General features: G+C 32.0%; 1 protein-coding gene across 1 annotated transcript; it reads left to right on the forward strand.

Annotated features, from left to right (window-relative positions):
* The first annotated feature begins 1,190 nt into the window (after positions 1–1,190).
* On the forward strand, positions 1,191–25,321 carry LOC129228077 (uncharacterized). The gene is made up of 6 exons (XM_054862713.1): positions 1,191–1,213; positions 10,527–10,968; positions 16,632–16,706; positions 18,838–18,906; positions 23,962–24,127; positions 25,118–25,321. Exons 2-6 carry the CDS (start codon positions 10,770–10,772, stop codon positions 25,197–25,199), a joined length of 591 nt encoding a protein of 196 aa, XP_054718688.1. The 5' UTR covers positions 1,191–1,213; positions 10,527–10,769; the 3' UTR covers positions 25,200–25,321.
* The last annotated feature ends 360 nt before the right edge of the window (positions 25,322–25,681 follow it).

A 25,681-nucleotide genomic window follows, 5' to 3' on the forward strand; every position in this document is an offset into this window, starting at 1 on the left:
TGCTCTTTTTCTTCTGGTTTGGAACACACGCTCACTTTGACAACAGGGGGTCGAGTTTTTGTAGTTGACCAGTTTTCCAGTGAAAACTCGTTCTTCTTCAGTCTTAACTCCTGCAAAATGGTTGGTGAAAAGCGTGTGTTATCAATTAAAGATAAATTAAAATTTGAAGTTTATTGATGAAAACATGCTGATGAAGAAAATTGAAATTGCTGCTAATTTTAAAATTCCTACCAGTACAACAATTTAAAAAAAAAAAAAAAAAAAAACGTCAAGCTATCGAAAAACCTATGATTAAGGAAATTGTAAAAAAATGCAAATCTGCTTATCCTGAAGTAGAGGAATGTGTGCGTTTAAAATTTAGTAAATTGCTAAAAGGAATTATAGGTTTTTGTCATTTATGAAACTGATATATCTACATGTCATTGTGAGAGTTCAATGACTTATTTTAGTTCTTATTTATCTCTCATTTATCTTCTTTTTCTTATTTTTTATACTTATTTTTTTTTTCCCAAAACCTTGATAACTCGAAACCTCTATCTCAAATTTTTTTTTCCTTCCCCAGAGATTCGAGATATCAAGGTTACATTGTATGAATTTTTGCAAAATTTCAATTGTTTAATGTTTTCAGTGCCAAATATATTTAAGTAAAATAAGTCAAATTTTTAAGAAGACATTCTAGTTAACAATGTGAGTAAAATTTAGATAGTAAATGCTTTTATGCTTCTAATCATAGATTAGCAAATAAAAAAGTGTTCTGTAGAAAGTTATTTGTTATTAGGAATATGTGCTTAATAACTACATATTGGTATCTTTGAAAATAGCATAACCTCATGTTACATTGTGCCTTATTGTATCGCTCATTTGAAATACATCAACGCTTTTCCTCAGTCTCCCTAGGATTTTTTTTTTTTTTAATTTTTGTTAAGTTGCTTAAAATTTGACATCCGTGAAGAACATTATTCTCAAGAGAAGTATTTTCTTCTTTTTTTTTAAAATCAATAGCAATATTGGTATTTTTTTCCATTCATTTTTATTGCTTAAACTCATTTTTTGTGCAAATTAATATTAATTGTATTGCAAAATTTAATAAATTTCCTTTTTTCTCATTATTTCTCATTTTTGAAAAGATGAATTGCTACCAGAAGAAGAAGAAGCTTTAATTTTAGCGGACAGTTTATTGGAGAAAGCCAGAAGTATAAGAAGTAAAAACAAAGTGAGTTATTCGAAATGTTTAAAGTAACTAAAAATCATTCAGAATGAAACAAAAAAACTTTCTGTATGAAATTACAGTTGTACTTATCCCCTCATAAAAAATGTTTGTGTAGGTTTTAAAAAAGTAAGCTGTTGTAAATGCATTGCAAAATGATTTTCAAATAAATTTTGAAAATACATTTTAATCTTGAAATGCTCTTGCATCATTTATTATTTCTGTGTGTCCAAATCATTCTTGCTTGCATTTAGAAGTACAGTCAAACCTCCCTTACCCGACACTCCCAGATAGCGAACACTCCCTGTTAGCGGAAAGTTTTTGAATCCCCAGACCCTCGAGATGGGCGTATAATGTATTTCACTCCCCATTTGCGGACACTCCCATTAGCGGACAGTAAATCAGCCGAGTTTCGTTTTATTTTTCTGTGTCTGGTAAGCTTTTGCTCAGCACTGCTTTTGTGGCAAGCATTTTTTCTACTCTTTACGATGTTTTGGGGCTAACCAGTACCAATAAAAGGGTTTAAACCCCTTTTTCTCTGAAAACAGGAGCTATTCAAGTCGAATTTTTTAGTCAAAGCTTATGAAAGTTTTCTTTTTATTTCAAGCACAAAATTCCAGCAAAAAGCAAAATAAAATTTTTTTTCTCCTTTTACACAGTACCTTGCTTTATCAGTTTGTGTGGGAGAGAAAAAATACTCTCGTGCAAATTAACAGCATCCCCCCCCCCCCTCCTACTACATTTTGGGAAGCTCTGCATCCCTTCCCACCAGACACTGATGAAGAATCGGCACAGTATTGCAGATTAAGTGAAAAGTAGCCGATTGCGCTACCTTTCGCTACAATCTAAAACAAAAAAGGTGCTGAAAACCAACGACATTGATTCTATTGTGCTTGACCGGTTTTGCTCACCTAGAGGAAACAATTTACACAAATGCCTTCGTATTTTACTTTCCCGAAAGATTCAGTGGATTATTTACTTATTAGTTAAGTTCACTTATATAAGCAATACTCATTAATTTAATTTAGAACTATATACACTGTATGTGTAGGTTTAAAATACAAAATTAAAATGCCATCGTAAATTCATACTCCCCAATAGCGGACATTCCCCATTAATGGACAAAAACTTTGGTCCTGATGGTGTCCGCTATTGGGAGGATTGACTGGTGGTGCACACCGCCATGCTACAAACTAACTTTGTGCCAAATTTAATGAAAATCGGGTGAACGGTCTAGGTGCTATGCGCGTCACAGAGATCCTGACAGACAGACAGAGATCCGGACAGAGAGACTTTCAGCTTTATTATTAGTAAAGAGTATGTATAGTTATGTTTTGAAACTAAATAATTCCCATATAAAAAGCGATACCACAAGAAGGGAAAACAAGGAGATTTCCCACCAAGTATTTTGCAGTACATTTTTTCAGGGTCGATCATCACAGTTCCAAGAAAAATCGGTTGCCAAAGGGTGGTTGCTGCGGTGTTTATGGTTTTATTTGCCTGATTCTGCTTAATAGAAAATATTATGTATTTTAGGAAAAGAAATTTCTTAACTTTTAAAGATTAGGTATTTTTAAAAAAATTAAATTTTTAAAAGTACAGTAACCCCTCGTTATATCACACTTTTTGGGGGACAAAGAAAAAGCGCGATGTATCCAAAAGTGTGATGTAACTAAAGTGATTGAAAACAGTTATCCATCCAACATACAAGTAAATTATATTTGTGTATGCAGAAAAATTAATTTATTCATACTTTAGTACATTTTTTTTAGTGAAAGTAATGAAGAAATGTAACTCACCACTGCTATTGTTATTGTTGTAATATGCAGATCTTTAAAAACAAATAAATATATCAGCTTATTTTTTTTTTGGTAAAATAAGAATCCAAAGTCATTTGCCGGGATTTATCCTTCAACACATGTTTCCCACTTGCAATTAACGAGCCGAAATGAACTAATTGCATTGCAGTTAAATGATTAGAGTTTGATTGTTCAAATACAGTGTACACTTTCTCTAACATCTCAACCGCTTCTTTCATGCTCATAGCTGCATATGAGGGCATTTCATCTTCATCACCACTGCAAGTATTGTTCCTGGATTTTTCAGTTGTCACTTCTGCAATGATATCTGCATCAGAGAGTGTTTCCAAAGTTGGTTCATCTTCAATATGAACCCATTGTTAAAGTTCATCTTCAGCAGCTGGTAAACCCAGCAACTTCGCTGTTTCAACTAAGAGACAGAATAATCTGTCTGTATAGATTTATTTCCTTCATTTGTGATCGCTGACCAGCATTTTGAAATAGTTGATAGCTTTATTACAGACCGTGCTTCTTGTGATATGTACGTTGCATCCTGTAAGTTTATTTTTTTCAATGAGGCTGGAAAAGGCTAGGTATCACCTAACAATTTTCGCAAAATAACTCACATCGGTAAGAAAGAACAATGCTATGATTTTTTTATCCGATGACATGAGCTCCTCTTCTTCTGGGTGAGCATAGCACTGTTCTATTAAACGGATGGCTTTTTCTTCTAGCCCCATGTTTCGCAAATAAAGACAAACTGAGGGAACAAAGTGGTCAAAAAACCATCTTTTAAATAGGAATTGCGTCATCCATGCATTTTTTGAACTGTCATATGTTACTGGCAAATTCTTCCGATTTACGTGTTTTAGAACTCTGGGATTTTGGCTTTTCCCAATAAGAAGCAGTTTTAATTTATTCTCTCCAGTTTTGTTTGTGCAGAAGAGTATTGTCAAGCGCTCTTTTTGCTTTTTATAGCCAGCTCAGTTCGTTTTGGAATCCTTAAAATGTTGGGTTTTACAGGGTTCGTACGGGTCATGGAAAATTGAAATTTTCATTCAAAGTCATGGAAACTTATTAGAAGTCATGGAAAAATGTCCTGGGCAAAGTGAAAGGAACAGTAGCTGAACGAGCATTAAAAATCTTGAGTGATTTAACAGTATTGCACATAAAAGCTATTAAAACTCGAAAATTGAATGATCTCAAAAACAAATCTGAATTTTGAAATCTAATTGTATCCACTTCTGTAGCAGCCGCCCATCTTTTTTTGCAATGTGATTTTGCTGCTTGGACATCACTCCTTTTGAATTTACCATTATTTTCAACACTTCTTTTATTTTATATTCTGTTGTAGTAAACTTGTACATTCTTCATTTTGCCATTTCCATTCAAAAATGCAATGCAATTGCATATGAGTTCGTTTCCATCAGTCGTAGAAACTTTATTATTAAATTTATCAGAGCTTAATTTGATGGATATTTTACAAAACAAAGATCTTTACTCAAGTGATAGAATAGAGAACTGAGGAAATTTTATGCTTTAAAACTGTAGCGCCCAACATACAGCCCGCAAAACTAATCCATGCAACCCACTGCTACGTTCAATGTCAGGAATCAAGCACTATGTTCTGAAATTACTAAACCTATTAATTTATATGCATTTGAAAATGGCCAAATAAGTTTACAAGTATATTTAAATCAAAAGATTTATTCACGACTGAATTTTTTAAATGTTTTTATGTAAAAATGTAACTTTACATTAAGGAACCAAAATACTGTCAAGTTATGTGGATGATTAACTGCACTGTTGGCACTAAAAACAAATTTATTGAAACTTAGTAATGATTCATTCAACCTTTGTCCCATTCATTCTCATTCTGCCTGTTTTATAGAAAAATTATTAATCATTAAAGCATCATTATATTCCATTCACTGTATTTTCACTTTACTTGAATTTAGGGTACACTGATATTTTTTCAATCACAAGTAAGTGCTTCGATGAGGTAGTAGCATTCACATAGAAGTTTTGCTAATGCAAGTTAAATATTGAATAGTACTATTCTGTTCATGTAACAAGGTCATGAAAATTTTAATGAAGTTATGAAAAAGTCATGAAATTTTTTCTTCCAAATAGAGTGTGCACCCTGGTTTTATCTGGAAGCATTTTCCAATAAAGAGCAGCTTCATGAGCATTATAAATTTGCTCATCATCTAAGTCTAGATCGATAATTTTTTGATTCATCTTATTGGGAAAGCATGCTGCTGCTGTATCATCAGCCGATCTTTTTTCATCGCAAATTTGCAGTTGGCTATATCATGTCTTTTTTGCCACCTCCAAAACCAGCCATCACTTGCTTCAAAGTCTGTTTCTGCATTTGGTCTCAATTTTTCTGCCAAAGGTTTTGCTTTTTCTTTTATTATTGGACCAGATAATGGTGTTCCAATTGCACGTTGTTTGCGGAACCATAAAAGTAATCTTTTGTCTAATTCTTCGTCTTTGACGAGTCTACTTCTTTTCCTCTCCAGACCTTCAAAATCATCAATGTTCTCAGTAAATTTCCTTAATTTTGCTTCGTCTTTAATCCATCCTCGCACAGTAGCAGATCTAACTCCAAGTTCTTTTGCTACCGAAACATGCTTTGCTCCTTTTTTAATTTTATCAATGGCTTCTAATTTTAGTTTGGCGAATACATTCATTCTTTTAGTCATCATTTTGATGTAATTCACAAATGTACTCGCACACTTGATTAAAATTTTAACAAGATTGAAATTTCAGCAAATTTATGTTAGAAAGGTACTACTATCAAATGGCAAATGAAGATGAGTTTTCTTAGCTACCGCGAGATAAGCGTGAGCATTCCAATGCACTTTTATTCCCAATAGACTTTCTAATCCCCTCGATTTGCTGTAGAAAGGACGTGAAAAAGAAAAGTAACCAGATTATTTACAGAAATTCTTTCACCCACATTCTTCCTTTCTTGAATGCAAATCCCGATTTGTGCAACCAAGCGTTAATCTTTTTTGTTCTAAAAGTCAGTCACAGAAAGACATATGTTTTCTTCTACTTTGGCAAGTATGACACCTGCTGCTTTCTCTCACTCATTGTAAAAGCCCTATGAACACAAAAGAAAATGTCTAGTAGCTTCTAAGCTATCTTAAACTGAAATATTCTGTGGGTATGTACATTTGGATAACAGGAATGGCCGCCGCTTTTCCAGCAAATTCAGAAGAAGAAGAGCATCTTCGTTTTGTTCATTGGCAAAATAAAGAGACCTTTTCTGAGAAATACCACATGTTTTCATGAATGGTTTCAAACTTAAAGCAAGGTTTTTTTCAGACTAGAATGTTTCCGAAGACAGAAGAAAGGAGCGATACAACGAGGGGCTACTGTACAAAAAATAATAATAATAAAATCAGGTTGTTTCTTTCTAAATTTTATTTATTTATTTATTTAATTATTGTTTATTTATTTTTTTAGTGTTTCCTGAAAGATTTATTTTTTAATTTATTTTCTTTTTCTTTTTTTTTTTTTTTTTTTTTTTAATCCTGAAAACATGCAATTACAAGCCAAATAATCAGTTGTCATTTTTACCATTTGTGTTGCCTTTTTCTTAAAAAGTCACCTTTTTAAAAAAAAAATTGTCACTTTTTTCAAACTTTCATCAAATATGTTTACAGAAAATGTAGAAATTTTTCCAAATTCTTCCAAATATTGGGAAAACATATACATTGAAAACTTAAATAAAACATACCGTGTGATGGGCGTTGTATCTGACTAAATTCAGGGTGTAAAAGGGACTAAACTGCTGACTAATCTGACACACCTTCAAAAAGGTTCTTCCCAGACCAATCCAGGAGCAAACCGAGTGTACAGAATTGCAGAAGTTTGGAATGTCAATGCTTGTGAGAAAACCTCTCATTTTTGCCCAAAAACCAGAATTCGTTCGAAGTCATGTTGGCAAAGATGCACAGGAATATAAAGGGTTTTTTGGTCAAATGAAATATGCTGCACTTTGTTTTACACTCTTTTAAAAAATTGAATTTGACAAAAACACCAGAAAGACACGCACCTATCTTGTCTTGATGACACTATGCAAAGGTCTTGTGGGAGTATTATGATATGGGGCATGTTATGTTTTGCTGGATGTATTGGCAGATCAAGTACATTTTTAATCCAAAGGTGTAATCCAAAGTACATTTTTAATCCAAAGGTTCATTGAGCTACAATGCAACTACACATCACTCTTGAAGCACTCAAAATTAGTCAAGAGAACATCAAAGTGACTTCTAACAAGCACCTTCTATGGCATCCAGAAAGCCGGGTTCTTAAACTAGTAGAATTTGGTTGGGACACGTTAGAAAGGCACAACTGACAGTAATTTTCTCCACCAGGAACTCACAAGAACCTAAAGTTTGCATTGCCAATGCTTTTTATTCTCCCAACATAAAATCTCTCCAGAAGCTTGTAGAATTAACGCCTTTAAAAAGTGGGGCAGTAATCTATCAGAAGGAAATCCAGGAAAGTATTAATCTAAGGTTTCTAATTCAGTGACCAGTGTGTATATTTTGAGCATTTGTTACCTTGAAAGACAGGGTTGTTTGGTTTAAACCAAGTGGTTAAAAAAAAAAAAAAACTACGTGGTTTTTTCTAAAAAAAAATTTTTTTTTTTGGAAAGTTTTATTGTTTTCCCCCAAATGTTTTCATAAATTTTACATATTATTGCAAAGAGTAAAATCTAATTAATGTAAAGTAACTAGCAAAGCTTTATAGATTAAATTACAGATTTAATAAATTTAGAAACTTATGTTTTTTAAGGTTATGCAAGTTTGCTAAACAGTTTTTATTTTCCTTTTCCCTTTTTGTAAACCTGTGCAGCTTTCCTAGTAAGTACATAAATATTCAAGGTAGACCAACTAAGTTTTTTAAAAATTACATGAAAAAGAAAATTCAAGTAGCTCTTTTACATTTTTTAAATTATCATTCTTTTTCTGTCTTTTGCATTTTAAAATATTCCAAAAAAAAAAAATAATTCAACCAAAACCTCATAGACTACCTAATTTGCTTGATTACTTAAGATTTCTTGAGATAGATTACGTGCCATTGAAGTGATGTATAGTGTAAAAATATCCGAACACTAGAATATTCAAATGACGAGAAAAAAAAATAACTACAAAAATCCAAGAACACTTAGAGTAGGCATAAAATGGCACTTATAACTGCACACTTTTTGCATCCCCGATGGACGATGCAGTCAGAACAAGAAAAGAAAATGTATAAAATTATGAAAACAGAAAACATTCATATAACTTTGTGCTCTTATAAAAAAAATTTAATGCCTAATTTTTACCCTTCAAAGAACTTTTTTGATCCTAATATAATCAAAGAAGTCTCATGTATGAATGGTGGAAGAGTCAATAAACATTAATTTTTATGACAGTCTTCACTATTAAAATATGCTAAGAACATTTTCGTTTAAGTTTGTACTGAGGCTTTTAATTAATTTTTTTTCTCTTTGATAAAAAAAATATTTCTAACTGCATTAAACCAAGAGAAATAATGTCTACAATGAAAAACAATAATGATTTTCTTAAAACCTACTTGTCCTGTTTCTATAATTGTTGTCACTGATACATTAGGTAAATAAATTACATGATTTGTAATTTTTTTTTAAATCTTTAAACAAAATATGCATTGATCTTTTGATTTTTGAAGTTGTATAATGTACATCGTACTTATGATTCATTTGTAGATATTGCAAAGTACTTTCCATGTTAAGAATGCTTGATTTTAATTTTACTTTTTCATTTACAGCAGATAGCTATGATTATGAGGAAATTAATTTGCAAGAATTTATTCTTGGTCATTTGTAATTAATAATGTCTGAGCTACACCACAGTAAATTATTTTTTTGCTTATTTATACCAAGACCCATTTATATATTGTATTTTTTATAATAGTTCCCTATAGAAATCTCTAAGTACAAGGAAATGAAATTACAGGATTTTACTCTTCATTATTTAACTAATTACGAAGAAATTAGGTACAAATATGAATATTAAACATTTCTTAACAATTAATTTATAAAATCTTGATGATTTTCCTAAAACAAAATTGTTTTTCTTTTATTAATGGTAATAAAAACCAAAAAAAACTTGTTCAAACCAAAAAAAGGGGGTGAGTGGGTTTAAAAAAAATTAAAAGAAGTTTTTACACCAACCCTGGTGAATGGCTGAAATGTGATAATTGTTGACATTGGCCAGTGAATGTTGACATTTACATAGCCAAGACATCTGCCCAAGGCCGCATATTTCTGGTGAATGACTGGTGATGTTGATATTTTTCAATTTTATTCCTTCACTGTAACATATGCTTGGAAATTTTGTCACATCAATTTTTTTCATTAAATACTGTATTTAATATTGATCTGAATATTAAGGAGTAAATCTTAATATATAAAAATCAATGTCCTGAGATAATATATATACATATATATATATATATATATATATATATATATATATATATATCAACGCACAGCCGAAACCGCTGAAGCTTCAGACTTGAAATTTGGCAGGCATGTCCGCATGATTACGAAAGTAACCACTAAGAAAGGATTTTTCGAAATCTCAATTAGTTCGAGAGAAATTAATTAAAACCTCTTAATTTCTGAGAAATTAAAACCTGTCATTGAATTTCAAATCCCTTATTTTCGAAGGCTTTCCTCCATTCAAATCATTATTCAGTACTTCATCTCAACTTTTGGTCGATAAGCGAACTATAAATTTGATATTGTTTTTGTTTCTCACGTGGTTCTTCGAGGCTTTTCTCAAGTCAAATCATAATGTTTCTGTCTTTTGCTTTCATTTCTTCAAAACTAGAAACGAAGTTTTTAAGAACATCATCACAGGCGAACTATCCTTTTGAATTTAGAAGAGTACAGTTTCCTGTTAAAGTTTACTTTGCAATAACCATTAATAAATCACAAGGGCAGACATTAAAAGTAGCAGGGACCAATTTAAGAGAAGACTTTTTTTCACATGGCCAATGTTATGTAGCTTTCTCCAAAGTCAGTTCATCAAGCAGCTTAATAATTTTAGCACCAGAAAAAAAAACTAAAAATGTTGTATACAAAGAAGTTCTTGCTTAAACATAGGTATATCAATAAAATGTGGATGGCCTGTGTTTGCAAAGATAATCAATACTTTAAAAGGATCGTTAATAACAGTTAAAGATCGGTTAAGGACAAAGGCATATATGTAAGGAGTCTAGGGGCACTGGGATCCTCCCCAAATTAGAAAAAGTTATAGGTAATAAGTAATTATTATAGGGGATTTTCGAAACTAGGTGCACCAAGCACTGTTAACCCCTGCTAATTCCATTACCCGAGCAATGCCGGGTACGGGAATGCTAGTAGTAGTATAAAATGTAAACAACCCCCTCTTTAGAAACATCTGTTTCATGTTCCAGTGTTTGTCATCAAATTCGTTCCACAATACTTATCACATATGTTATATTTTTAGGTGACCCTGAAAAAGAAATTGGAAGGAACAAAAAATCATAAATTACAAGCAGATGCATCGAATTCAAACGTATCTATAATCTCTTCAAATAAACTTGAATGTTTACTAAGGATAGCTAACAGTGACTACAAGCTTAGTGAAAAGAAACCTCCTCGTAGCAAAAGCTCGACTTTGCCCCTGTCCCAGAAAACAAATGTCGTACCTCGCTCAAAATCAGGCATTACCTTACATGCTCCAAGAAATATGAATAAACGTGCTGAAACTTGTTTGAAAAAGAACTCATTTGCGAAGGAGGGTGGAAAATGTGCCAAAGAAACAAATGCTGTGGTTGTTTCAGCTTTAACTCCATCTGTTCATAAACTTCACATTGGTAAAATATGTTTGAAATATAAACCAAGAGAAGGAAAGCAGAGCACATCTGTGTGTAGCAATATCTCTGAAGGTAATTTATATTATATCAATGATGGTTTCATTTTTCATGCTCTAAACTAAATAAGTGATTTAGTTTGATGCTAGATCAGATAATATTTATTGAATCCATTTTCTGTCGTAATCTTTGTAACTTTATCAAAATTTATGTTCAATTATTGTTGTAAGCAAACAATTAAAATTGAAGCACACTGGAAGGATCTTTTTCAATGCTTATTGAAATATATACCTTCTAGTGTTTCTAAAGGGTAGAGATGCACCGAATATTCAGTGGTATATTGCATTTTCGGCAGACAAGCAAAACATTCGTTTAGGCAAAATACTTTACTATTCGGCAACAAAATAGTAAAAAACTTTAAACTTTCAGCAATCTTTTATTTTTTATACAATAACTTTTAAAGTTATTGCATAGTACAATAGTAGTTCAAGCTGTTAATTACTAATATTATCACATACAATGATAATTTAATGTAAGAACGAAGTAATTTTAATGTTAACACTCAGATGTTAAATTGAAATTTTGTTGCTTTTTAATTTTTATTTAAGTTTACGTCACATTGCACTAACCTTCTTATTATTAACTCATTTAAATATGAAGTAGGACACCAGGGGAAAAAAAGCACCACAATATTAAATATGTAAAGTGAATGGGGTGGTTTCCTTCTGTCAAAAGAACTACTTTTAGTCATTGAAATGGATACAATGAGCAAAAAAATTACATGGACCCAGAAAATACTTTCATTTTCCCAACACTTTTTTTAAAATTATTTTTTTTAATGTCCGATTTTTCAAACAAGGCATGATCTTTACAGGGCCCGACTAACTAAACATGAGGCCCAAGGCCCACAATAATTTGGAGGCCCCCTAAAGGCTATTATTTTTAAAATGTGTGTATTTTTTGTATATTTGTAATGCTATGCATAATTCTTTAAGTAATTTGGGGCCCCTTAGGAAGAGGGGGCCCCAGGCCTAGTAGGCCTGTGCGGTAATCAGGCCCTGGGTCTTTATGACATCACAAATGATGCACTTTGCCACATCTTTCTACGTTTCCACATTATGATAATCAAGCAGCGAATTAAAATTGCGCTCTACACTTGCTACCAACCATATCGTTGCCAATACACCTGAGTAAAGATGCGAATTAAATATTTTGGACCGTGAATGGCAACACTGAATGGCATTTCATCATTTGTGATGTCATCGGCAGAAACGTTAAACGATGAAAGATCACCGATTTAAATATTTTTTTTAAATATTAAACTTAAAGAAATTATTTAAAAAATGGTCAGATTCTATGTTTTTAAGCATGCTCTTTCCAAAAAAATACTTTTAAAATTTTGGAAACAACCCCATTAACTGCTGTTTTTTTAATTAGAAAATGGCTGTGATTATAGATTAATTGTTTTTTCAAGAACTGCTATTGCCTGCTGCACCTATGAGGTATCTTACATGGACTGTATTTGAGCAATCATCTGATAGCTTGTAACCTGCCAATGTTAAGGTTACAATCATAATGAAGTCAGTTCATGCAGATGTAATTTCTTCTAATTGAATTTTAACCATGCTTCAGTGTACAGTATATGCCTTTGTAATCATTGCACAATATAAGATCTTAAATCCAAAACACTTGGGGCTGCAACCTTTCCGGATTTTTGATCCTCACTCAAAAAAAAAAAAGACCTAAACTATAGTATTGGCACGTTTTTGTAATTTTTTTTTTTTTTCCTCAATGAAAGCATACTTGAGTGTGCTGAAAAAAATGGCGTCTGCGTGTGTTTTGGGGATGTTGCTTTTTGTTATTGTGCATTATATGATATGCCAATCAATATAATAAATCATATTTATACTAAAAAATAGGTGCATTTTTGCTCAATGTTCCCATACTCTGTAATGATTACAAGGATATGCAATTTAATAAGGGGTTGCATACAAATGAGAAAATAAAGAGAAACGTTGTAAATCGAAAGCGGAAGCTAAAACATAGCTCCATGATTGCTGCAAATCTCTCGTATTACACACGTGGCATTGAGCCAATGTAAAAATAAGCTCTTAGTGCAATATATTTTTAACAAGCAATAAACGTTTGTTAACAAATTTGAACACTTAAAATGTACAAAAAAGGGTTGGGGGGAGGTAGGGGAGAGAAGTATGCTTTTTTTTAATTTAGGGGGGAAAAGCTCCAGTTTTTTGGGTGATTTCAGGATTTTGAAATTGGGGTGTGATAAAATTTCATTTTTATCATGTTTCCAGGTTATACTTTCAATGTCAGTTATGCATTTAATAGGACTCAACCGATGCATCGGCCAGGCCGATGCATCGGCGCCGATGGTTCAACAATTTAGCCATCGGCATCGGCGGCCGATGCTAACTTGCAGGAAACATTGGCCCACCGGCCTTAAAAAACATCGAAAAGCCGATGGAATTGGCCGATGTTTTTGAAAAAAAAAAAAGGACCTTTGTTGTTTTACTTTTTAATACGAAGTAAAGGGAGTTATTGTTTTCATATAAAATTGTTTAATTAAATTTCAGTATGAATTTCTATTTTAGTCACCCCTGAAAGAGTTTTTTATACAGCACTCAGGTACCAAATAAGTTAATTGCTGCGTTGTTTCTTGCGACTGGATGTACGTATGTATCTCTCATAATTCATAACTCAAAAATGGTAAACTGTAGAAGGCAAAATTTTCGCATGTGGGGTGTGAGTACGTTCCAGTTGTGCGCTTCTCTTTTTGTTTTCAATCGTGTGTTCTAAAAAGTCTATTTACTCATTTTTTGTGGCTATTAATTACTTATTTCAATGCAAAACTAATATGGCGTCTCAGACTGACGATCATTTGGTGATATATTGCCGAATTGGAGACTATGGAAACAAATGAGATGGCGAAACCGGTTTTGTTTCATTTTGTTAGATTCCAGTTGAAACGACGGTAATTTTTAATTTTTCGATATTTGTAATATGAATCACAGTAATGCAGTCTTTTCTGTATCGCTTCGGCGGAGCTACACGTTTGAGGCCCGTCGAAATACATTTTGGGGCCCTATTTCTCTAGCACAGAAGTTGATTAATCATAAGCATTTTTGTAACTCCTACGGTTCTCCTGTGGTTTTGGGGCCTCTCGCGCAATTGCAACATTTTAAATCCGCCACTGCACGTCAAAACTAACTCGATGCAAGTTTTAAAAGGGTTTTTCTGATCAATGTTTATTATTATTTTGAACTCTTATTTTTTACGATTAATTTTTTGTATTTCCAAGAACACTTGCGTGCCCCTCCTCCAAATCGAACAATTTCTGAAATTAAACTCTAGTTGTACTTCTGAGTTGTTTAAAACTAACACCATTCATAAAATTAGAGATTTTTTTTTCAAGCTTTATCTATTGTTGTCAGAAATTGATTAAAGACGTTTTGAATGGGAACATTATTCGGAAACCAAAGGGACTTTTGAATTTTTTCTTCGAAAGTGCTGAAGTAGATTCAGAAACTCTTCCGAGGCGTTGGTGGTAGCGGTTCTGTACTAAAAAAATGAGGCCGAAGTTTAATGTTGTGAGTCATTCCAAAATCAGAGGGTGACCCCCCTAACCCACCCTCGTTGTTTCAAGCACTTCTTAAATATTTAGCGATTATTTATTTAGGTCAAGAAATATCATTTTGCGTATTTCTTATACTTGTTTCACCTATATTTCGTAATGCGCCATCTTTTTTGCATCATTAATAGCGGTCGATTTTTTTTCTGTTGTAAGTAAATATTTTTATATATATACATATATATATATATATATATATATATATATATATATATATATATAAAATAAATGAATAAGTTATTTTTGTTTTCATCATATTTTTAATAATATGTTATAGAAAAGTTTTAAGGATTTTCTATTATGCAATTTTTTAAATTTCAGAAAATTATTGTTAAATTGAAAAATTTAATTTGAACTTGTTTGTAGTGCTTCATAAAAGATTAAACAATCAAATGGTTCAATATTACGTGTGAAAACATCAGATCAAGTAGTATATGTATTCAGTTATTAACTTGATGTAAATATTGAGTTTGTTTATTGTGGCTGCGTTTTAAGAACCTCGCTCTTTTCATGGAAATTTTTATTTTCTTTTCGCAAAATTTGTCACGGTTATAATTTTTATGAAAAATGCAAACTTTTCCTTTCATAAATTTTAAATAAGTATAAAAATATTCCTATTATGATTTAATATTGTAATTTGTCTGTTCCCTTTTTTGTTTAATTTGATGACTAAAAAATGTCTACGTGCAATCTTTCCACTTTAATTGCGTAATTTGTTGACAGTTTCATAGTTTTATTCTTAATTTTTTTAATGATTAAACAACATAATTTAATGTTTTTTAACGATGTTTAGTATACCTAAATCCATACATTATTACAATAGTACTGAAATCTTAGTTATATGTTCAATTTTAAAAAATAAGTCAAATGGTTATTAAACAGTCTCTTTGTTTTTCTTCCTTTATTTTCATTTTTATTTATTTATTTTTGCTGTTGTTCTTTCTCTTCCATCATACAGCAGTCAAAAAAGGAGAAGCATAACTACACCCTATACAGATTGTACGTAGTACGATCTAAAAGTTCGGGGACAAGCTGTATAAAACCTTACCCAAAATAATTCACATTACCTAAGCACATCCACCTTCAAAAGGGCACCTAGAGAGACTATGTACTTCTGCCAGTTTTCATATAACTCTTGGAAACACTCCTGGAAGCCATTTTTCGCTACCTTCTGTGATGCAGCTTTATCTTCTCCTGACGGAAGAAAGCGGCGTCCATGCAAATGTTTTTTTTTGCTGGGAACAAGTAAAAGTCACACGGAGCTAAGTCCGACGAAACGTTATGTTATTTGTTTGTCACATCAACGTTGGCAGAAGTGCATAGTCGTTCAAGGTGAGTATTTTGTAGATAGATGTACTTCGGTAATGTGAACTATTCAGGGTAAGGTTTTAAACAACTTGTCCTCAAACTTTTAGATGATACTACGTACGTATGAGTTTTCAACTTACTATTTCATAACGTTTTTGAGTGACGCAAGTTTACGCGCATGAAGCCATCACAAGAGAATTTGCGATAATTAACTAAGGAGGCGTTCAAAATAGATATTTCGGTCATCTATATGTTCTTAGGTACATATGCATGTACAGATGTGCCGAAAAAACTTGTGAAGTTTAAATTGGGTGATCGTAAAATAAAAATTTAGGTCGAAATCTGATTTTTTTTTTTTTTGTGATTACAATTCCTTATTCGTAGAAAGGAAATAAAGTGAAATGAATCAATGATCCTTTAAATCCCTGACAATCTTATCAATTTCTTTCTGTTAGATTTTTTTTTTTTTTGCCATTGGCCATCGGCAATCGGCCATTTGGAGGAAAACAATCGGCCATCTTTGAACAATCGGCCAACAATCGGCATCGGTCCATCGGCCAAAAAATGCCATCGGTCGAGCCCTAGCATTTAATTATGTACTCTAAAATGAAGTTATTTTAAAAGAAAATTATTTGTCTGTATACTTTAAATTAAATTTATTTTTTAATTTTTCTGTAAAAAAGTTAAGATTCATTTTTTTTAAATAAAAATAAGTATTTATTTCATAAAAAGTAATATATTTATGTAATTATAACTTCTAAGTAATTTTATTTACCCAGATTAGATTTTACTCAAAATGCCAAAGGGAATTGTGACGAAGAACACCCTACAATGAAATCTTTTATTCAAGAGCTTAAAAGTAAGTTACACAAATGCTACACCATAGTTGGGGCAAACCTAACCCCGCAGCGTCGTAATGCTGTGATTAGGATCTGTGCCTCCTTCACCATGCTGCCATGTTAGGTTTGCCCCAATTATAGTATTTATTTTTCCATGCTTGAAAATAGTGACAATACAGTAGAAGCGTAGCGCACCATGCTTCACTATACTATGGCATTAGTTACGCTGCAGGTGCCATTTTGTCTCAGGATATTTTGAGAAGTAGATTAAAAACTCCTCTTTTCTTTCAGTTGCAAAATCTTTTCGGTTTTGTGAATCTGAGTTTTTTTTTTTTTTTTTTTTTTGTACACTATACATTTCTGCATTCTGAGCTCTTTGTGTTCAAGAAAAATACAGTAAACCCTCGTTTTACGCGGTTTCGATTATATGCGGTTTAAGATCTGGCACCTTTATTTTATTTTACGCTGATGAGTTTCGGATGCGGCAATGCAAACAGATAAAATTTTCCCCTCTTTCAAAATCCAAACTCCTAAAGATTGCAGATTGCTCGTAATCAACTGCATTTTGGCGTGCTAATAATCGTGCTTGGACCACTGGACACATTTTATGAGATTGGTTCCAGAACTCTTTCCAGAAGTAAAATTATTAAACTCACACATTTCAGAACTCACTAGAAAAAGAGCTTTTAGGAGTGACAAAGAAGGCCAAAACCAACGAGGACACCAATGTCGGTGACGCACAACCAAAAATGTTCACATTGAAAATTTTGAGCCATTCCTATACAATAGAAATTATCTTTCTGATTTGTTAGTGAAGGAAGATTTTACCATGGAAATGACGCAAGTGATCATGGATGCGTTAATGCTCTGCAAAGAATTACAGAGAAATATTCTTAATGACTGCCAAAAGACTATCATAGCCAGCTCTTTATAAACATCACACAATATTAATTTATGTTTTCTTTATGCATGTTGTGCATAAAAGTCGATATAACCACACATTAAACTTAATATACAATTAGTCATCACTAGAATGAAGTATTTTGTGATCTACGGAACCAAATCCCTATTTTAACACTAGTATTAGGTCTCGATTTATGCGGTTTTGATTTACGCGGCATTTCCGAGGAACGTAACCCCCATGTAAAACAAACGTCTACTGTATGCACTGCCTATTTAATGTTGTATTTATGGTATACTTATTGTTCTTTTGTACACTGGCCCAGCAAGAAACATTTTATTGGAGAAGGGATGAAAGTGGTAGGATGCTGAATAAATCAGGATGGATTTTGATTTCTTAAATTTAGTTCTCTATTCTAATCAATATTTCTAGTTGTTTTATATGTATTCCTTTTTCAGCATTCCTTGTAGATAATTGAGAAGGTCAGTATCAAGATTTGGGTCCTGGGATGGAAAGATTAGCTATGTGGTACACGCGTGCTCAATTTTACCATTTCTTTGTGGCTACGAAAAAAGTTTGTAAGAACTAGAGTTCGTAACACCAAAATGTATCGGAAGCCATGTACAATGCATGGTGCAGATATTTCTACAACAAGTTCTATCAGTACTAATTGATATTTTTTGTTTTGCTCCAAATAGAAAAAGTGTCTAAACAGAAGTACGGATTGTAAAATCTAGGTCTGACCACTTTTTTTTCATAAAAATAAAAGTAAAGATGGGGAAAATTGAAACTACAATTTAACTGTAAGAGATATCTCCTTCCCTGACATTTCATACCTCTGGTGGCGGAATTCTTAGGAATCAGCTACTTTGGCCTTACGGTTTGTAAAAATAAAATTTTTGCCATTTCCAATTCATAAAAAAGAATGAAATATTATGTTGCTTTAGTGGAAAATTTTTTAGATCTAAGGAATAGTTTGTAAAATTGTGAGTTTAAATTAGAGTTTTGTATAACCAAGCTTCAACTGCAGATAAATAAAACTTATTTATTTTTCAGACTGAGAATAAATTTACAATTATGTGTTTAAAAATATTGGCAAATGAAATTGTTAAATTTTTATTAATTTCAAAGTTGGCAAAACTGATGTTTTGTATGTTAAAATCAAAAATATGTTGATATGACATTTATTGATTTAATATAAAATTTGTTTATATTAATTTTAAAATCAAGTTTTTCCTATTTTTTTCTAGGTAAACTGGATGCTCAAGCCTCTTACATATCAAAATCGTGTATATGGTATCCATTTTTAACCTTTAAAAGTTAGTGGTGTTTTATACTTAAAGAACTTTTTAATTTTTATCTTAGAGTTTCAGACTCAGCTCGATTAACTAATTACAGCTCCCGAAAAGTTTTTTTCTTTAATCTATTTAGTTAGTTTAAAATTTGCATTCTAAAATATTTCAATTCAATAAAGGGAAATGAGACAGTGAGAAGCAAATGAGGGATACAGTAGAAGACCGTTATAACGCCGATCTATATAACGCAATTCTCTATAAACCGCACAACTTTTCAGGAGTAAACAATAGGTTTTGAAGTCTAAGAAATCCCTCTGTTTTACTTTGCAAACATAAAAATTATTAGGCAAATTAAGTTTTGAGACAGTTTTTCATCTTTCCATCTTAATTCAAAGCTTTTAAATTGAAAATGAGTACTCATAGTAAACAGAAAATACCAGATGGCTCTTGAAAATGCAGCTGTTGTGCAAACCATGAAGCTAGTAGAAGTGCAGGATAATGCACTTTCTTTTGATTGTGAAACATATTTATTTGTGAATGACTAATTGTAATATGAGTGCTTTAATACTCATTGCAGATAAAACTCATTCTGAAGTGCCAATATATAGATATATTCTGAATATTAGTTTCAAAATTTGTGAAATGATCTATATAACGCAAAAACCTGTATAACGCAAAAGCTCTAGTCCCAATGTGTGCGTTATAATGATCTTCTACTGTATTTTCCAGTTTTAAGTAAAACAGCTTTAAAGTTGTAGTCCTAAGTAGGTTTTCATTGAAAAGTTTTTTTAAATCAAGCTGAATAGTTGCCTATCAAGGCTACTCGTACTATCTCTTGCCCCGAGACAGAGAAGAGGTTCACCCACCATTTGTACTGGTTACTCCAAATTTTTAATTTTGTCACTTGCATCCGTTTTGCTTCTCACTGCCTCAAATGTCAACAGTATGGATGAAACACACAAACATATTGGATTACAGTCAACCCTCGTTTATCGCTGTTAATTCGTTCCAGACTTTACCGCGATAACTGAATTTCTGCGAAGTAGGATTCTGTATTTCTGAACAGAATATTTTACTTATTAGAGCACATAAAACTTACAACTATTTAAATTGGTTTTCAAGATAGAGCACCCTAAACATAACAGCACCCTTAGCCACCATTACATTTGTAGTATTCAAAATATTGCACAAAATAATACACTAAACTAAAAAGAAACCACTTTGTTAATTATTGAGAAATAAACTATACACACACTTGTAGTTCTTATACACGACTACTAATCTATGAAAAAAGCTCAACCTGTTTGATGATGAATTAATTGCCAGGTTAGTGACCGTATGTGCCCCCGTTTTTCCTCAACATTTATCCTCATTAAAGGGATTACGTACACAACTTTAAAAACTAGTACATTGTTTGTTGAACACCATCTACATTATAGATGTATTTATCCCCTAGCAATAACACAGTGATTTATACTTTTCAGTCAGTGCTTAACGGTTAAAATGAGATAGTGATTCCCTTCACTTTCTTCGAAGATTTTATACCTCCACTCCCTCAACTAGTACAGCTGCAGCTCCGGAAAAGAGCTCACATTACTTAAAAGACATACTTTGTTATTTTTTTGTAGTAAAAAGTTTACACAAGCGCTTAAAAAAGGTTAATTACTATATTTTAAAAAAAACTACGATGTAGTAAAGTCGCGAAAGTCGAAGCGCGAAGTAGCGAGGGACGACTGTATTGAGTTCTACCAATTAATTTATCAGAAAGGTAGTTCTAAAACTCTGTTTCATTTCACTTCAATAGCCCTTTTCTAAATTTTTAGGAAATAGATTTACAGATTCTCAATTCTCTTTAATAATTCTTAATCAATTCAATTTAACTGCAAAAGCCTTAACGTTGTCATTCAAGCAACTTTTCTGAATTACTAGTTACAAATCTCACTGTGTGTCATTGGTTATGTTTTTCCTTAATGCCTCATATTTTTAGGTGATGCTCTGTTACATTTTTACTTGGGTTATCAAGGCAATTTTTTTCCTTCCCAATAGGAAATGCGAGACATTGCTGCTATGCTTTAACCAAAAAAGTTAGAAATGTTTCTGACAAAAGTAAAATTTTTTCTTCTTCCTGTGTTTTTGAGTCCTTTAGTACTGAAATCAAGTCCATTAAGGGCATAGGCTTTGATAAAAGTATAAATTTCCCCCATAGCCCAAGCCATGGATTTTTACAGACTCATTGCAAGCAACACAAAAAGAAACTCATAACTACATGATTGTAAAGGCATAATTCTGGTTACAGAAAACATCATCATTATTAACAGAAAACCCTGTGACTTACAGTGCAAAAGATGAGAGCATAATACAGTTAAACTCTTTTAATATGACCAGAGTTAATATGAAGTCATGGCTATAATGAACGTTTGGTTTGTTATTTAATTAAGTTTAAATTTCCGCGCATAATGTCTGGGCTAAGACGAGCAAAAATTTTGGATTGCAGATCAGTAAAAGTACTGTATCAGTATAACTGTCTGTTTAATTTAATAAAAATCTCATGTATAATAATTTTACTCCCCTGAGAAGGTCAACGGCAGTAACTGCAAAGTTTTCGTTTGTCATTTACCTTAGGAACTGTCCGTAAATAGTGTCACACTTTTTTTCAAGATTTTATTAGAGCCCTCCCCAAGGGCGCCCGTATAGGGGGCAAGGGGGGCTCAAGCCCCCCCCCCCCCTTTTGCAATGAGAACTTCCTTGCTTTTACTGCTTTTTTCATTACAAAAATGTATAAAAATTTCTTTTCCACCCATTAATGAATAAGTTATTAAAAATATCAAATTTTAATACAGTAAAACCTGTAAAGTTGACCACCTTTGTAAGTTGACCACCTATCTATGTTGACCGCTTTTGTTAGGAACCTATCTTATATAATGAAGGAAAACCTCTGTAACTTGACCACCTCTCTATCTTGACCACCTGTCTATCTTGACCACTAATGAACACCAAATTTGGTTTGGAGTATTGTAAAATACCCTTTGTAGGTTGACCACTTGATTTATTTTTTAAAATTTTATTTAGCAAATTATTATTTTATTATTATTTTTTTATAGCTTTCCAAGAATATTTTTGATGCCAGACCAGCATTTAACCAACTAAATGAAACAGCAGCATAACTAAACCTCCTTTTGAGTTTAACCACATGTAAAAACTACTAAGAACCCTTTTTTTCTCCAAACTTGTTTTTCTTTTGTTGCTTTATTTGAGACTGACTTTTGTACTCTATGTTCATTGAAAACATGTGTCAATAGAAAAACACAAAGTATTTTTTTTCCAGTTGCAACATTTTGGCAACAATGGAATTGTGCTAAAGAGTAAAGTTACTTGCATTGCAGTATTTTTGGTGCAAGGGATTAAGAGATAGGAAATTTTCATTTTCAACTGCCTTTTTGAACTATGAGAGTCCTAATTGTTGCTCTTTGTGTTATAGTTTTACATAAAATGGCTTCAAAAAGAAAGTTGAACTTGAGATTGATAAAAAGTATGAAATATTAAAATTAATTGAAAAGAGAGAAATCCAGAGAAAATTAGCTGGGAGACATATGGAATTTCCAAAACTGGTCTAATAAGTGCGCCAAACTTCAATAAGGAGTTATTTTGTTGAAAATTATATCATCATGGGGTTATAAATGTATATGAGAAAAAAATAAAGCGAAAAATTTGTAATTTTTGATTAGCTATTAATTTTTAGGAGCTATTAATATCAAATGAGTAACTTTTCATAAACAATAAGATTTTTTTTTTTTTTTTTTTTTTTTTTTGATCAATTTACTGAAATTTTAAATTTGCGTGACACATTATACGTCATTCTGGGAAAATAATTTCTAAAAATATTTGAATAACATTTTAAATTATTGTTTCAAAGTAATGCTAAACAATTAAAGTGAGTTGAACAGAAATAGTAAGTGTCAATTAGTCAAAAAATGAATACATGGTGCAAAAAATGACAAAAAAAAAAAAATCATTACCCCCTTTATAAGTTGACCACCAAATTACTGCACCGCAAGTGGTCAACTTACACAGGTTTCACTGCATCTCTAATCTGTACTGAAATCAGTTTCCATGGGGAAAATATTCTGCTAAACCATGGGGAAAATTTTTCAGCGCCCCCCCCCCCCTCCCCGCCCTTAAATTTTTGCATCTGGGCACTTTTGCCCCTCCCTCTGTTCTCACAAAGTGTCACACTTCACCTTACGCTTCACCTCCCCGTTTTGTCACAGGTCATGCTATTTTTCATACACATATTTTTATAACAAATATGTTGTGTCACACTTTGTTTTACTTCCTCCATCCCCCTGTCACAAACTCAATTTTTCAAGCCTCTCTCAAAGCATGACATTGTTTATAGACATCCCCTTACTGGAGATTTCATGTACAAACATGATATTTTTTGGTCCTGCTCAAATTAAAGCATGAAATGAACTTCAAATTTAAATATTTTAGTAGTGCTTGTAAAAAATCCAAAACATGTTTCTTTAAATATCTCTAAAATTCATTTTTGCGGATACTGAGATTTGCCTTGCCGTGGCAGAATAATACTACCCTGGGCAAGAAAGCAGCAGTATCTACGATTTTTTTTTTCTTTTCATTTTTATCAGCTATTTAACTTTTGCACAAACTTGCCTATTTAGAATGGGCTGAAAATCAAGCATGAAAAGGAGGTCAAGTTCCAGCATTTGACTAGTTCTTTGTCCCACCCCCTCAAAGAACTAGTAAAATATTAGAATTTGACGAATGGAGGGGTGTCAAAAACAAGCGTCTTCAAATATCTCAAAAACAACTCATTTTTGTCAATGCTGCTGTTTACCTGCCCATGAGAGAATAAATAAACGTTGCTAATAATTACCAAGGTCTTTTAAAGTAGCATTCATTTGAGGGGGGGAGATATTTAAAAATGGGGATCTTGATTGTTAAAAAAAAAATAGGTTAGTTGAACTTTTATTATAATTTGGTTATTTCTAAGTTAGTGCTATGTATAATGGGCGATGAATATGAAAAGGGATAACTTATATATTTATCTTCCATTTTTAGGTCAAGAATATTTATTGAGCAAACTTCAATGCAAATCTTTTTGCAGTTTCCAGAAGGCATATCAACTAGTTCATAGATTGCAGGAAACTATGTTTTGGATTGAATTTTTTTGTCTGATTGCAAAAGAAATTTTACCACATTTACTTGAATTTGATGGAAGTGATTTGTAAGTGACATTTTCTATAGAACTTTTTAATAGAGAACCATTTAAGTTGAATTTCTGAAAAATACCATCAACCCTACAGCCATGCAGCATAAAGATGCTAAAACCTACCAAAGTTTTGTTTATAATTGAAGTTACATGTGTATTTCATTTAATGTGGAGTGGAGTTAAGTTAACATAAAAATTCTGCTATTTGCTGCGATATCATAGGTTCTGCTCTGAGAATTGTCATCACCTTTTGTTAGTTCTTAATATTCATGTTAAGTGAAATTTATTCAAAGAAAAAAAAGCCATTAAAATAATTGGTAAAGGTAAATAGGCTTTTTTAGTGTAAAATTGGAACCTTTAATGAGGGTAATTTTTAATTTTGCCCTTTTACGATAAGTTTTAAACAAGACAAAGCTAAAAATATTCATTCAGACAAGGTTAGTTGAAGAACTTGAAGTTCAGACTGAAAAGTTTGTTTTTCTTGTTAGAAACTATCACTTATAAGACAGCAACTTTTTTAAAACTTTTTTTTCCTGATATCACATAGTTTATAAATTATTTTTAATAAAATGAGTTTTAATATTGCAGTTTAAAAATAGAACATATCAGCCTCTTAACTACCCTTGTTCTGTTTAAAAAAGTAAGCAAAATTATGTACTGTTCATGCAGTTAACTGAACTGGGATTAATCCATGGGGTTCGCAAGAACCTCTATGGCAAAAGGCCTTTGTTGGGTCACTCTACATCCAAAAGTTCACTTTTTGGCATTGAAAAATGGTTTCCTTAAAACCCCAAATCAAGTGTCTTCAACTTCTTACAACATTTGTGGCTTTATTATGCTGTTTTGTGATTATTAAAAACTGTGTCAGTTATAAAATCCTTCATAAAAGTACAGATGCTATCCTTGATATCTTTCGTGTACTGTAAGCAGAAGTTTAAGATCGATTTTTATAAATGATTTGATGATTACAATTACTCAGTTTTAACAGAGCTTCTATTTTTCTAGGAATAGAAAAAAACTGTGCAATTACTTCAAGAGTATTTTTGTCAGCGCATCCCAAAGACTGCCAATGTTTATTTCAAAATAATAGATTGAATTGACGATTTGTCTAGCCAAATTGATGTCCTCTAATGCATTAGTCAGATGCAAAGGGTTTTCCCATTTCTAAAAATGTCTGTATATTTATTGAAATAAATTGTTTACTTTCTTAATAAATTGTCTTATCATATATTTTCGAGTATTTCATTCAAATATGAATATTTGGAATAAATATAATTTAGAAAAGTTATTGTAATTTTACAATAATAAATAATTTAGAGTAACTGTCAGTGTTTAAAAAAAATTCTTTGAAAATATCAATTTCATCTTACAGTTAGACTTGATACGTAGTACATGCTCATTCTTGATGATGTTTTCGCTATAGATAGATTTTTAAAAAGAAGTTGTGCCCTTGCTCTTAAGAGAATCCATTCGGTCAAAATTTTTGCACTTATACCGGGACTAAATTTGGTGAAAAGGTTGTGATCCTTACACGCGGATCTAGACGCTAATGATCCGTATCCACGGATT

The sequence above is a fragment of the Uloborus diversus genome, chromosome 8, assembly GCF_026930045.1.
Source record: "Uloborus diversus isolate 005 chromosome 8, Udiv.v.3.1, whole genome shotgun sequence".
Lineage (NCBI taxonomy): Eukaryota > Metazoa > Arthropoda > Arachnida > Araneae > Uloboridae > Uloborus > Uloborus diversus.

Bases quoted from the DNA above. Each gene is read 5' to 3' on its own strand.
- LOC129228077 (XM_054862713.1), top strand. From the start codon at position 10,770: ATGAATAAACGTGCTGAAACTTGTTTGAAAAAGAACTCATTTGCGAAG. The intron at 10,969-16,631 runs GTAATTTATATT...TACCCAGATTAG, and splicing joins GTGTAGCAATATCTCTGAAG to ATTTTACTCAAAATGCCAAA. The intron at 16,707-18,837 runs GTAAGTTACACA...ATTTTTTTCTAG, and splicing joins TTTTATTCAAGAGCTTAAAA to GTAAACTGGATGCTCAAGCC.